Source organism: Rutidosis leptorrhynchoides, chromosome 6 (assembly GCF_046630445.1).
Source record: "Rutidosis leptorrhynchoides isolate AG116_Rl617_1_P2 chromosome 6, CSIRO_AGI_Rlap_v1, whole genome shotgun sequence".
NCBI classification, from domain to species: domain Eukaryota; kingdom Viridiplantae; phylum Streptophyta; class Magnoliopsida; order Asterales; family Asteraceae; genus Rutidosis; species Rutidosis leptorrhynchoides.
In genome coordinates, this window is record NC_092338.1 from 401683428 (window position 1) to 401698726 (window position 15299).

Consider the following 15299-nt stretch of genomic DNA (forward strand, 5'->3'; position numbering starts at 1 on the left):
ACGTAGATTGAAAATCTAATATAAAGGCTACTCAGGGCTTTATATTGTGACTGTTTTTACCCTTCCGTGGCCACTGGTTAACGTTTTTGACTATTTTCCTAGTCGTTCCAAGATTTGATGCTATTGAGGTTTGAACTTGAGACATCTTGTGAGAATATAAGGACTTCAACTGAGTAGTTATGTTGGGATGGTTCTCTTTTTGATTATATCTTTTCTCTTATTCACAAAATACAGAAATATAAGAGGGATATAGAAGATTAAAATGTATTCAGATATATTTGCTCTTTGGTAAAGATGATGTTAAAGAACAAAGCTAAAATCTTAACACAACCTATTGAGTTTATCTTTCAATTGATTCAACCAAAGATTCTATCGAGAAAATGATGCATTGACCTAAATTAATTTAACCATGATTAGATTAAGTCATTTTTTATATCCGAGTCCTAAATTCGTTACGATTTTTAAACGTTAAATATTTTGACATTATTATTTGCATTCATATTCATATTCATACCTGTTATAATGTACAAAAATATATATTTTAATGTCATGGTTGTGTTGTAATGTCTAGGCTTGTCGATGTATTCTTTCGTTTAGGCTATTTGAAAGTCGCATTTTTTATATACTCGAATATTTACACAAAAAATTAAAAATAAAAAATGTAACAATATAATTCAAACCCGTTTCTATAATTTAGCCGACTCGATCCAATTTCAAATATGATTCGACCCGACCAGACCTGATCTGACCCGGATATGCTTTTCGCAAAGCAACCCCAGTTTCTAATATCGAGATTTCTCCTCACAACCACCAGCGGAAAATCAGGCTGCCGGCGAATTTTTCCGGCTTATTCCGGCAACAGAATTTTGAATTTCTTTTTTAACAATCAATCTATCAACGAGTTCTTGGTGTAATAATGACCCTTTCTGAAGATGAAGACGAAAATCTGGCTCAGTTCTTAGAATCCGAAGTTCTATCAGAGATCTCCGATCAGGTAACACCTAATTACTCTTTTCAAATTAAATCGATTAATTTTAGCATTCTCGTTATGTAGATCTTCGATCTGAGATTATTGTATACTCCGATTACTGTATAAATAGTTACACCATATTAATGATTTTATTCGGCTTATCGGCTATATAAAATATATCGTAATCATATTCTAATTTCGTTTGTTGAAATTAATCTATTTGAATTCTCTATCTCGTTATCTGGATCTGAGATCTATATGTATCTGTGTTTGAAGTTATGGCTTAATATGAATGATATTTTTAAGCCATGTGATTGAGATTTATTATATTTATAAATTAATTTTAACATCTCGAATAGTAATAGTATTATACTGAAGTTTTTTCTGTGATGTGAATGTTAGGGCTTAAATTAAATGTTCTGTAATTCAGGAAGATGTAAAATTGGAGGAAGAGAACGTACCACGGCCGCCAAAGAGGTTTCGAATCGAGCAAAATGGTGTTGTTAGTAACAAAGAAGTAAATTCAAGGAGGATAGATGACGGTTTCTTTGCTAAGATACCTCCAGAGCTCTTTCCTCACATCCTTAAGTTTCTATCATCTGAGGTTGTGCTTATGCTAATTACACGATGATCTTATAATAGTTTGATTTGATATAACATTACACAAAATATGCTATGAACTTTAACTTTATTATCTATCTATCTATCTATATCTATATTTTATATCTATATTCAATGAACATTATATTGAAAATAAAGTGATGTGGAAATGTTATGTATTCAGAGTTCGTGATGTACTTGTTTTGACACTCGAACGAGAAAGGGATATATACTAACTATTATATTCTGCTGTTTTAATTACGATGTTGAAACATTATAGGATCTTGTCGCTTGTTCGTTGGTCTGTAGATTCCTGAATTTTGCATCTTCTGACGAATCCTTGTGGCGTCGCTTGTGAGTAATTTATTTGACCTTTTCATTTACAGTTATAATAACTATGTGCCATATTCGTGTTCTTTTTAACAAATGTATTGTTATTGTGTCACTTGTTGTTTGGTCTTCTCTTTTTTATATATTATGAATTATGATAAGGGCTAAATTGTGTGTCATATAATGCTTATAATGTTTGCTACCTTTAGGTACTGTATGCGATGGGGTGTTCTGCCACCAACAAAAAACTTGCGGGATCGTGCTTGGAAGAAGCTATATATTCAGGTAATAAATTCACATTATCGACAAAAGTTGTTTATTCACATGCTTGGTCACATAATAAAAATATACTTTTTTCACTGTGTAGCGTGACGAAGAAGACATGGTTGAGTTTGTTAAGAATTGCCCTAATGAGTTCAAACAGTACTACATCCAAATGCAAGTAGCCAAACGAAGCCAAGCACCTCTTATTTCACAGGTAAAGAAAGTTCTTTTTTTTCATCTGATGTGTTAATTAGACTGCCAGGTCATATCATATAGACTTTACATGTGGCAGATTGGACTGGTCAAGTTGGGAACGTTTGACCTGTCTCTGAATGGGTCAGGTTGATCTGATGATTCATTACTCAATTCTTATTGATTATCATTTATTATTTATTTATTTTGTTTCTCGCTTTGCATCTGTAGTTGAAAGACGACTGGATGATTCTTGACAAGTCTGTTGCTGATCAAGTATCGATATGGAAGAAAAGCAAAGGATTAACTGACAAGGTGTTCTCCGATCACGATTGTTCTGGAGAAAAATGTTCTTACCATCAAATTGGAGATATTTTTGTTTGTGAGAACACTGGGTATGTTCATGGTACGAGTCACTGTTTTACACATTTGCTGTTAAAAACATTGAATTCTTTGGGTAATTTGGAAATCGGAGTCTTAGGGCATTTGTGCTATTACTTTTGCCTGTGCAGTGTGTGATGATACTTGCAAGGAGATTGTACTTGATCCTGATAATGAGCTCTTGGTGTGTACTATTTCGGGGCATTGTTTTGATCGATTGCTTTCCCCGTCTGAAACTGGAGGAGACATGGTAAGTTGTTTCATTCGTGTTTTTGTGTCTTGTTCATTAGTGTTTTTTACTTGTAAAGTGTTGACACACTTGTGGTTCGGGTTGAAATTTAGGAGGAGCAGCAGCAGCAAGGTGGTGCAACGGACGAACCAGAGCCGTTCATGGGGTCTGGCCGTTTTGGTAATAATTAGTCTCTTTTGCTAACCCTTGGTTCTGCACCAATTATCTTATTGCATTCTCATATATGTTGTTATTATATTTGTTGTAGCACGGGCCTACCAGTTGGGTTATAACTGTGAAGATGAGAAAGAGCTTGAAGCCTGCTTGAGGTTTTGCTGAATCTTATAATGATATTCATGTACTTCTTTCCCTGCTATTTGGAAGTTGACATTGTAGTATCATTAAATAAATACATTATGTTTTCTATATGTAAGTTTAAGGTATTATATAGTAAAGGTTTTATTATACTCCGTTGTAAGTTACCACACATGGAGGAAAAATGAAAAGTTTGCGGTTTGTGGGCATGATATTTCATGGACTTTTTTTTTTTTCCTCAACTTTTTTGTCCTTTCTCAACATAAATATTTTAGTGGCCTGTGATAAAAGTAAGAAAAAATATCATGTTGGTCCCCAAACTTTGTATTAAAAATCAGATTGGGACTTAAGGTTTATATCGATCATGGTTGGTCCCAAATTTTAAGTATAATACATGTTTGGTCCCAGATTTAACTGAGCGTCAAAAACATCTAGTTAACTTTTAACACGTGATAACCATGTTAGAGGATTTTGACGGAATTATTAACGGTCGTTAGAATAGCAAACCCAGATTAATAACCACATTTAATTTCACACTATATAAACACAAACATATACTCTATATCTCTATATCATACTGCAACTGAAAGTTGTACACCAGTCATGAGTCAACGTACTGTCCAGGTTATTTCATCTCTTGTCTGACATCGTATAAACGTAATTTGGAGCACGAATAACACAAAATAAGTTATGGATTAATTAATAAGAAAGATATCAATATATTCTCTTCTAATAAGTAAACTTAAAGATTACGATTGTATAACTCGTGAATAACAACAAAAATTAACACCATCATATGTATACATATAAGTATTTGGTACATTCAATTATCAAATTTAATATGAAGCGCATATTTAACAACCTAATTCTGGATCAACCCCTAGCTAACATATACATAAAGAGATTAATATATAAAAATGAAGAAAGATATGATTGAAATCAGAACAACAAAAAGCCAACCTTTAATTGAAGATACAAGCAACAGTTTGATTCGATTCTTCGTCCCTGCTCTGCTTTTTTCGTAAATTGTATAAACAGAAATTGTGTATGACTCGCCGCTGTTTTGATTTTTAAACACTGAATTACAAAAGTATTCTCTAAACTATAACTAAATGAGTCGAATTGGTCTTATTTAAGAAACGGTTAAACCGTTTATTGGCTCTATTAATCGAGTCAACAGCAAGCGTCGATTTATTGACGACTTGACTGTCGCTTAGAGCCTAAATTGAATTCCAGGCAGGATTTAAAACCCATGGAAATTTGATTCTACCATTTTCATGGCGTCTCAATTTTTTTTTTTTTTTTTTTAAATTTTTCCTACTTATAGGCCGGAGGTCCTTTTGGAAGCAATCTCTCTATCCATAGAACATTGAGAGGGATGACTTTCTCTACTCTTGGGAGTGTTTCACTTCGGGTGGAGAAATGACTTGTCTTTTTTCTAGGATAGGGGAAGGATTGTCTACATCTCACCCCCCCCATACCTCGCATATACGGGATTGGGTTTTGTTGTTGTGGTTAAACCGTTTGTCCTTTTAGTTTATGAGTACAACTTTCAATTGGTGGTTGTGTGTACAAATTTCAATTGTAGTATGATATATATATATGTTTGTGTTCATATTAGTGTGAAATTAAATGTGCTTATTGATATGGGGTATGCTATTCTAACGAGAGTTAGTAATTCCGTCAAAATCCCCTCACAATGTTATCACGTGTTAAATTTAACTAAATGATTTTAATGCTTAGTTAAATCCGGGACCAAACGTGTATTATGTTTAAAAATTGGAACCAATCATGATTGATTTAAACTTTAGGTCCCAATCTGATTTTTGGTACAAAGTTTGAGGACCAACCGTGAATTTTTTTCTAAAAATAAAAATATGATGGTGTACATGTCTATCTCTCATCTTCTATAAACATTTTTAAAGGAAACGCTCAAATTTTGAATATAGGACCTAACAATCTCGACCTCCACGTTCAAGTAACATATCGCGTGTAAACATAAGTTGGGTAATTCCCCATAGATCATGGAATTTTTACAGAAACTAAAGGAGATTATGAAAAAGGTTTGAATAAAAAATGTCATACTTTTTACAAATATCGAGTTTAGAAAAGCATTTAAAAAGTTATTAACGTGTCGGAGTGACTGCTTCTTTCATTAAAAGCAATGGCACCTACAACATCTTCGGTTACAATCTAGCACCGAGAACGACTAAACCATTCGGTACCATAAATTATTCATCATCAACATATGGGTGTGAAAGTCAAGATATACATCTTAAATAACAATAACAAAATATATCCTACAATAAAAGTAAATAAATACATATAAGAGACAGGAACTACTAAGTAAGATTTGAACTTTGGTATTTGTGGAAGATAACAAATCATGAACCTACTATATTAAAAAACTTCGAGAAGGAAGTCGGTCAAGATCGCGGTGCTCTTGTTGAATTCTACGCTCCTTGGTAATTGATCTGATTTCAATAATTGATTCAATCGATTTTGATAAATTGTATTCCAGTTGATTGATATTAATGAAACTGTGAAATCGTCGGCGAACACCGTTGTGTTACTGATTTATTTTCCTAAATTATGTTGCGGATCTAGATCTGATTTAGGTTTTGGGTGATTTTAGCTGTTGTTAGTGGCTAGGATGGATGATCTTTGTTGAATATTTGAGATCGAGCTATAAATTGCAAGGACTTGTAAGCTATTACATAATTTGAGGTTTTGAAAGATAAAGTGAATCTGGTATTATTGTGTCAAAATATGTTTTGTATTTGCTAACTTAGGATGTATCTGATGAACTGATTTCGTCTTGGTTACTTGGTATACGACATCTTCTCCGGCCAGGCTTCTGGCTGAGGATGGTATGACCCACATGTCGAAGTCAAATGGCTTTTCGTCTTCAAAGTCGTGTGATAATAGTGTAACTTCGTTTCTGATTTTCAACTTCCCGGAGTCATGGACTCGTGTTGATTGTCAAAGAGTTTTTGAAAAATATGGTGCTCTTAAAGATGTGTATTTTGCACGGAAGAGATTGTCGAGTGGTCAACGCTTTGGCTATGTCCGATTTGAAGGAATTACCGAAATCGAGTCTTTTTCCAATGTCTTGAATTCCATACAAGTTAACGGAAGATGGATTCGAGCTTACAAGGCATTGGAAAAGAAAGGTGCTCATCATTGTAGTGATCGTAAGAAGACTGTTGTATTTCATCCCTCTTGCAGCAACCATGAAAATATCCCGGATATTGATGGATTCGAGGATTTTCCTCCGGCACCTTGGAATCAAGGCCAGAATAAATCATTTAAATGTGGAGACAAAAGCTTTGCAGACTCTCTTGATAATAAGGAATCCAATAAGCTTCAATTCCCTGTCAATAATCATATTGAAATTAAGGTTGGTGGGAAAATATACGATTTCAATTTACCTGACTCGGTGAGCAACCACAACCTCGTTTTTAGTTTTAACAGAGTTCGAGTTTCCTGGTCCTTGATCGAAGTTAATAAGATTCCGGTTGATGTCGATGGCGGAGAAGCATCAAAGAATTCCCACGACATCTCCAGCGTGGGAGATATGAAATCGTCGAGTGTGGGGGATGAGTTTTTGTCCCGATCGGTGTCAGGTGTGATGGAAAAGAATATGTCGAGTGTGAAAGTTAATCTTGAAACCTGTGGTGCTGATGAACAAGATGATGATGGGGACGGGTCAATTAACATTGTGGGTAGGAAGTACGGTACCTGTGATGAAGACATAAACAAAAAAGCTGCTGATGAACAATTTAATTGGGAGTCTGCAGATGTTACTGAGGGTGTTGAAGAAGGTGAAATAACTTCAGATCTTTCCGATGATACTCCGGCTACTTTCATACCGGAATCTATCTCATATGACGATCTGATGTCGGGTGAAACTCAAGAGTCGAAAGGTTCTGTTTCCGATGAGAATTCCTCGGGCAGTCGCGAAGGTATCGAAGGATGTATTCCCAATGAAAGTTGTGTAGATGTCAAGGCACCCGTTCCCACGCGTGACAATAAGGGGTTGTTGTTGGACCCTATAAAAATTCAAATTACTGATGGGCCAGATTCTAACTCTTCTATTGGGCCTGATTACTGTAATGAATCCAACAAACCCGAGACGGGCTTTGACCCCTCAATTGCTCTAGGCTCCGGTTCAGATGGTGAAGATCGTGATATGGGTGACCCTAACTTAAACAATAAGGATTGCGTTGTTTTTCCTGACGTGATCTCTAATTCTATTTCTACCACGGTAGCTCGCTTTCGAATTAAAGAGAGGAAAAGCCATCCTTTAATTAAAAGTCATTTCATTAAACATGTTTGGGGTCGGAGAAATATGAAACGTAGCCGACGTCGTGAAAACTTTCGCTGGCATGAAAGATATTTTATCGAGAATGTGATGAATAATTCGGAAGAGGAAGACGATGAATTTGCTTGTTGCTCATGTTGCTCTTCATGCGCGTCCTCGGATTCGAAAACATAATTCTGCATCTAGTCGCGATGTTTCGATATATGTGGTTCCTTTTGTTTCGAGTTTTTGTTTGTTGTGCGTCTTAATATCGTGAGTTGGATGTGATCTCGAGTTAATTTTGTTGGTTATGTGTTCTTAATTGTGTGTTTGGTAGTGGTCTCGTGTCTTGTCTAGCTCCTTGCTAGTTTTTTGTTTCGTGTACTTTTATATATTAATAAAACTTATTTGCCTTTAAAAAAAAAAAAAAAAAACAACAACAAATCATGAACCTTCTAATTGTAGATTTCTATTATCTGAACATGTATCTAATAGTTAAGTTTGCTTAAAGTGATGATAAACATCATTCTAAGACTTTGTAATTTACCCCACAATGATGCGGAGATCATGACTTTCGCCGAGTATAAAAGAAAGGCACAATATGTAAAATTCAAATAATAATAGTAATAATAATATATAATAATACCATTATTGTTATTATTATTATTATTATTATTATTAATAATTAATATATTATTATTATTATTATAATATATAATAATATCATTATTGTTATTATTATTATTATTATTAACATTATTATTATTATTATTATTATTATTATTATTATTATTATTATTATTATTATTATTATTATTGCTATAAAAAAATAGTTATAAACCATAAAAACATACATTATCATTAATCACTATCACTATAATTTTTATAAAATAGCTAATAAAATAGAATGAATATTAAAATGAGAACATACTCATATTATATTATATTATATGATATATTAAAGGAGGATGTTAGTTTTTAAGGGATGACATCGGGTCGGGTTTGGTCGGGTATAGACAATATCAAACCTGAATCCGATTAAAAAACTCACTCCCAAACTCGGTTCCATACCCGACGGGTACCCATTTATTAACTAACCATCGGGTAACGGGTTTCCTCACGGGTAACGGGGATCCCCGTTTATACATTCACCTGTAATTTTTTTTATGGTTCATTAATAATATAATGTCAAAAGAGTACCATGAGCCATGAGTTATCAAATTCTAATATCATGCAAAAATAGAATGTGATAACAAAAACATCAAACAACATGTCTTAACTCTTAACAGAAGGTCTTAACAAAATTTATGAAAATCTAAAATATAGAATGATAATAGAAACAACAACAGCGGCTCAAAAGGTGACAAGTTTAATAATCTAAAACATAAAATCATAATAAATGGATCGAGTAAATGGGTCGGGTAAATGAGTCGAGTATACGAGTCGGGTAAATGAATTTTTAACTAAAACCAAACCCAAACCCAAACTCGAGTCCGAAAAAAAAATAAATCTATAATCATACCCGACCCTAAACCCGTATACCCAAACCGTACCCGGCCCGATTATATCGGGTTTCGGGTTTCCCATCGGGTACGGGTATTTTTGCCATCCCTATATAGTTAAGTGTATTAAAAGAGAATGTTACTTAAATTTTATTACTTTTATGAAATATGAAATTTGCGTTACTTCATTTGGTAAATTCTCATAGTAATTTATTCTCATAGTAATTTGTTATAGTATGTATTACTCCGTATATTTTAAATTTCTACCACCGTCTACATTTTAATTGAATACATTCTACTTGAATAGAATGCATCCGACTCTATCCACCTCTCTATATGACATGATGGAGTACGTATATCATGTCTGATTATATCTTCAAAAGTATCACCATAGGCCATTAAATCTTTCACGATACATCGGGTTCAGATTATAAATCGTAAGTAGTACAACTCATGTTCTGTTTAAGTTCCGATCTACTTTTCATCTTCCATCTTTTTAATTTTTCTTCTCCAGTTGCTATTAATTTTCATCATGTTCTGTTTTAGCATTTCTTAGATTAAAAAAAAAAAAAAAAAAAAAAAAAAAAAAAAAAAAAAAACCAACATCAAGATGAACGGTCATCTTTTCCAAAGCTCCAATATCTAATCTGGTAAATTTAGTTCTTCTTCTTTCAATTATTCAGTCAAATATACATAATTGCAAAAATCGAAAATGCCTCCCATCGCTTCATCTCCCTTCACACCTGCTACTTACCGTTACCGGCGACCACCATACAACAATCAACCGATCACAAAAAATGCTCAATTTCCGATCAACTACCAGATCCCAACATCTCCCTTTACTCCGACTGCTGTTGGGAATCGTTTTCATAAATTGGGTAATAAAAACTACCAAAACCCATCCAACGTTCATATCCCGAGTAACGTCTCATCAGATAACAATGGTGTGTGGAAGGTGGTGGAAAGAAGACGAAAAGGTAAGCAATCTTTGAATCAAGCAAACCCTAAACTGAGAGAACTAATCTGAAGGTACGGTGGGACAAATCAGACTCAACATAGGCACCGTCAACAATGGGCTCCTGTGTTAAAACCTAATTCGTTAGATGATGAGAAGCAGAAAAGTGATTATCACAATACATATCTTAACAATACCCCACAACCAAATCCTATATCAGATCATGGACTAGCACCCAAACCTAAACCCCATGCTACTTACCCTAATAATATACCTATTAACCCTACAAAGTACTATCCCAAATCGACCCCTGATTGTGATGACTCGTCCCTCAAATCCAAAAATACAGTCACTTCGATAATGTTTTTCGGCTTTCCTGACCACTGGGGAAAAATGGACCTCCGCCACTTCCTAAGTCGTTATGGTAAGTTATCTGACATCTTTATCCCTAATTTCAAACGTTTGAGGAATGGAAACAGGTTTGGCTTTGCTAGATTTAATGATGTAGAAGATGTTGATTTGTTACTAAAATGACTATGTTCAATCAATCTTGGTAATGGGTGGTTTAGGGCTTACAAAGCTCGTGATAAGAACAATAACAGTCCCAAAAATGCCTCTGTCCCTGTTGAGAGATGTGGTGGTGCAACTGCTGCACCTAAGAATCACTGTAAGGCCGCAGGTAATTTATTTAACAAAACAGATGGAAGGTCGTTTAATGATGTGGTGTGCAACAAAGATAAATTATCGTCCGTGCAACAAGATCTATGTGATATTGGTTGGTTTAACAGGTGGGACTGTAATGGGAAGTTTAGGGTTATCTCTGTTGATGAAAAAGATACTAATGTTGGCCTTTTAAATAAGGTTGTAATTGATACCATATCCAAATTTGAATACCTCGAGCATATTTTGTTTTTATGTGACATGGAAAACTTACATAATGTTGAGGTTAAATACCTTGGCGGAATGGAGGTTATGATTATATTTGAATCGGTTGAGCAAGCTAATCAAATCTTAAATGCAAAAAATCATTGTATTCATAAGTGGATGACTAATATCCGTAAATGGGATAAGAATCATAAGTGTCAAGGTCGAATCACGTGGCTTAATATTACGGGTATCCCGGTACAGTTTTGGAATGAAAATACATTTAAATCTATTACCGGATGGTGGGGACAACCTCTTGAATTTGTAAACTGCTCGCTTAATGGTAATCAAAACTTGGTTGTTGCTAAAGTGTTGGTTAAACTTACGGATGCTCATTTAGTACATGATATAGTTCGGATAATTTCAGATAGCTCGATTTTCTTCGCTTATGTTTCTGAAGAAGTTAATGGGATTTTCGAAATTGACACTAAATATGACTGTGATGATGGTGATGGGAGTGATGGTGTTTCAGAGTCGGATGATCATAAATCGATAGAAATTGAGAATGAGGATAATGAAATGGCCACGGATTTCTTTGAAGAAATGATGTCTAATTATCAAAAAGAACAAGTAGAGGATACACACTCTAAATGTTGGGCATCGGAAAGCAGTTTCCATGAAAATAAATCGGAAGCTAATAATGTGTCGATGCATGGTTCGGAAGGTGTGTTGCGCAATTCGGATAATAATATCTCGGAGCCCTCTATTGTTAACGAGCCAATTAATCTCACGCCTACTAATGAGAACAATTTGGGCCAAAACCATGTCTTGGAGGAAGTTAACGACAACATCGAGATGGTAAGTGGGCATGGGTCTACTGTTGGGATAAATCCGGCAACTAATTCATGTCAGGTCCATGTAGACGATGGGCCTCCACCAATTCCTGTATATTCACCTGGTGTTGAATATGTGCCATATAAGTCAAATACCGATCAGAATGACATGACTAGTTCGAAACCAAACTTGTCGTCGATCGACATTGAAAATCAAAAATCGTGTAATTCCAGTGATGTTCCTCCAGGTTACCAACCTCCTCCATTATATAAGGATGATATACGTTCGTTTCTACCCACCTTTAAAGCTGTGCAGGTTTGTGGAAAAAATGTATCTTCGAACAAAAGTGCAAGTAATATTAATCTGGTCCATGATTCGGCGTTTGAGAATGAGGTGAACAGCAAGGTTAACAGCAAAAAAAGTAGTGCTAAAGTGGTGGCTGCTGGGTCGGGCAATATGGGATCAATCAAGGAACACTCAATCTCGAAGGCTCCCTCAAACAAACTTCAAGCAACGAACATGCACTCTCAAATGGTAGCTCGGGGCTAAAAGAATTCGGGACAGAGATCGGGCTTGAATGGGTCGGGCCACCGTCAGGGAAGTAACTCTATCTCCCACTTCGTTTTCTTCTAATTAATTTACTTAAAATGAAGATAATTTCTTTAAATGTACGTGGGCTCGGGAAACTTGAAAAAGAAAAGTTTAATTGGATAAAAAATGTAATTCGTTTTCATAACCCGGACATCTTCGCCATCCAAGAATAAAAAAGAAAGCGTGTCACTGATTTTATGATCGAATCGTTATGGGGCAATAAAAACTTCGAATATATTTTTAAACCATCGGTGGGGCTGTCGGGTGGGTCAATAACGATATGGGACCCTTCTAGATTTTGTGTATCCGGGGCGGTTGAACAAGAATTTTTCTTGGGGATTCGTGGTCGTTGGGCGGGCAAAAGTGTTGATTCTATTATATTAAATGTTTATGGGCCACATAATGATACTTTGAAACAAATGCTATGGGAAAGTCTTGATAATATTATGCAGGTAGATATTGATGATTGGATTATTTGCGGGGACTTTAATGAAGTAAGGCGAAGATCAGAAAGGAAAAATTATGAATTTATTGAAAATAGAGCAAAAATGTTCAACGATTTCATCGACAAGGCGAACCTTATTGAAATCCCATTGGGAGGCATGAAGTTTACGAGAATCAGCGATGACGGGTTAAAAATATAGTAAACTTGATAGGTTCTTGGTCTCGGAATCATGTTATGCATCCTGGGCTGGTATTTCCACGTGTACTCTTGATAAAGATTACTCCGATCATTGCCCCATCATCATGCAAGATTCGAATAATGATTTTTGGCCAAAACCAACTAGGATCTTTAATAATTGGTTCGAGGATGAGAAATATGTCGACTTGATAAAAGATCCGTGGGGTACCGTCATTCGAAACCCAAGGGCGGATTGTGTTTTCCGTGATAAAGTAAAGAATGTCAAAGTGGAGTTGAAAGAAAAGTGCAATCCAAAATTTAACAGTTTAAATGTTGAGATCGACACCCTTCACAAAGAAATTTCTGAATGGGAAAAACTCCTTGTGTAGTGACCCGGAAATTTCTGATCAAATTTAAACTTTAATCTTTATATGTATCCGACACGATAAGCAAAAATCTGTAATGTTGAGTCTCGAAAGTTTTGAAACTATATTCATGTAATCAAATACTCTTTGACCATGCCTGACGATTCATGAACAATTATGTGTAAATAAAGATATATACATATTCATAGGTGTGATTATGAAATTGAAATATATTAATGAAACAGTGAACGGATTAGTTAATATGAATATAAGCTATGAGATCTATTTAATGAAGTTGGAAATGTTATCAAGGTATTGAATGAATAATACTTTATACGAACGTATTTGTTCGATGTAAGTTTATCGACGAGATTAAAAGATAATATCAAATGATTGAATTATCAGATACATTGATTTATGATCACGAGTCTCCGTCGTAAGGTCCACTATGATTTAAGAGACTATTACATTTTTAACGGTATTCGGAAATTTAGTGAAATGATACACATGCAAGAACGACAGTGTTCTTATCGAGGATTAGTCAAAGGTTGGTGGAGGATTGAATTTCATAACACTTGGTTGATAACTTGCAACGTATATAGAACATGATTATGTATATTAGATATATTAGTTAGGTAAAAGATAGTAACCCTTGTTCATTGATTCGATTTATAATTAGATATTTTAACTAGAGCCTTTGAGAAATCAAAGTAAATGTTGGCGCATAAATAAGTTATATCAGATTAAGTTTTTGAGCATAACCGTTAGGTGATATAACAATATCTAGTATTCACACGATTTTAATGTTATATATATATTGGTCTTTGAAATATAATTAATTTTGAAAAGTGAAATATTATATTATTAGATAAATATTTCAAACATATGTATTATGTATAAGTTTATAAATTTTAAATGTACATATATTTTATTTTAGTCATAAAACGTTTTGATTCAAACTAATAAGATTAAATATATATTTTGTTATATAACGAGACGTCGATTCATAAAAGGAAATGACCAAAACACTCAAAATATTAAGTTACACTTTGAGTGGGTTAGTTTTTAATTAATTTAAGTCTAGTTAATAATAAAGGTACATGTCACCAAACGTTTAATTTAAAATAAAATATTTTGATAAACAACGAGTCACTGATTTATAAAAGTAAATGACCACAACGCTCAATTTTATAAGTTACATTTTTTTATAAGATAATTTATTGATGAGTAAGTCAAATTATTGATAAAGGTACACGTTGCGTAACGTAAAAGGCCAGTTTTCTAAACGTACGAAAGTGCGCACGAAAAACCGAAAGTGGTACATGAGTCGTGAGACTACGACCGTGTCATTTTTGTAAAAATTATATTTTTACCATGAGCGTAAATATAATATAATATTTAATTAATTCTAAAGATTAAATATATTAAATATTAAATAATATTAAATCTATATATAAGCTAGTTTTTTGGACGATTCATATGTATGTATGTAAAGTCAGGCTATTTTGGACGATTCATGTATACCGAAAATTGCGGTTGCCTTTTCCTTCATCTCTCCGAAATTTCAGAGTTAATGGGTCCCGAAACATTCTATAAATATCAAAGAACACGTTTTGGTTAATTTCATAATTCATTTATCTCCCTGATTACTCCGCATTATTTATTAAATTTAATATTTTATTTATTATTAAAGATTATTATTATTAATCTATTTATATTAATATTAGTAGTAATATTATCAGTATTATACATAAAATATTACGACGAGGTCATGAGCGGGTCATTTCAAGACAAGTTTTATGAGTAGGATAGGGCTAGGGAAATTATGGGTTATGGCTATGGAGGTGATGGGTATGGTTCATGGGTATGCTCGTGAGTCAAATCTAGTGATTATCATCTCCGTTGCGTCTACGTACCTTTCCTACAATAGTGAACCTCAATATTGATACGTGAGCACTCATAACTTAACTTTTATTTACTAA

General features: G+C 34.1%; 1 protein-coding gene across 1 annotated transcript; it reads left to right on the top strand.

Annotated features, from left to right (window-relative positions):
- Window positions 1-739: 739 nt before the first annotated feature.
- On the top strand, window positions 740-3392 carry LOC139852845 (F-box protein SKIP31-like). Its single transcript, XM_071842180.1, has 9 exons — window positions 740-994; window positions 1401-1574; window positions 1851-1924; window positions 2110-2185; window positions 2268-2378; window positions 2588-2762; window positions 2869-2987; window positions 3080-3146; window positions 3235-3392. The coding sequence occupies exons 1-9, from the start codon at window positions 917-919 to the stop codon at window positions 3303-3305; spliced, it is 945 nt and encodes a 314-aa protein (XP_071698281.1). The 5' UTR covers window positions 740-916; the 3' UTR covers window positions 3306-3392.
- Window positions 3393-15299: the final 11907 nt, after the last annotated feature.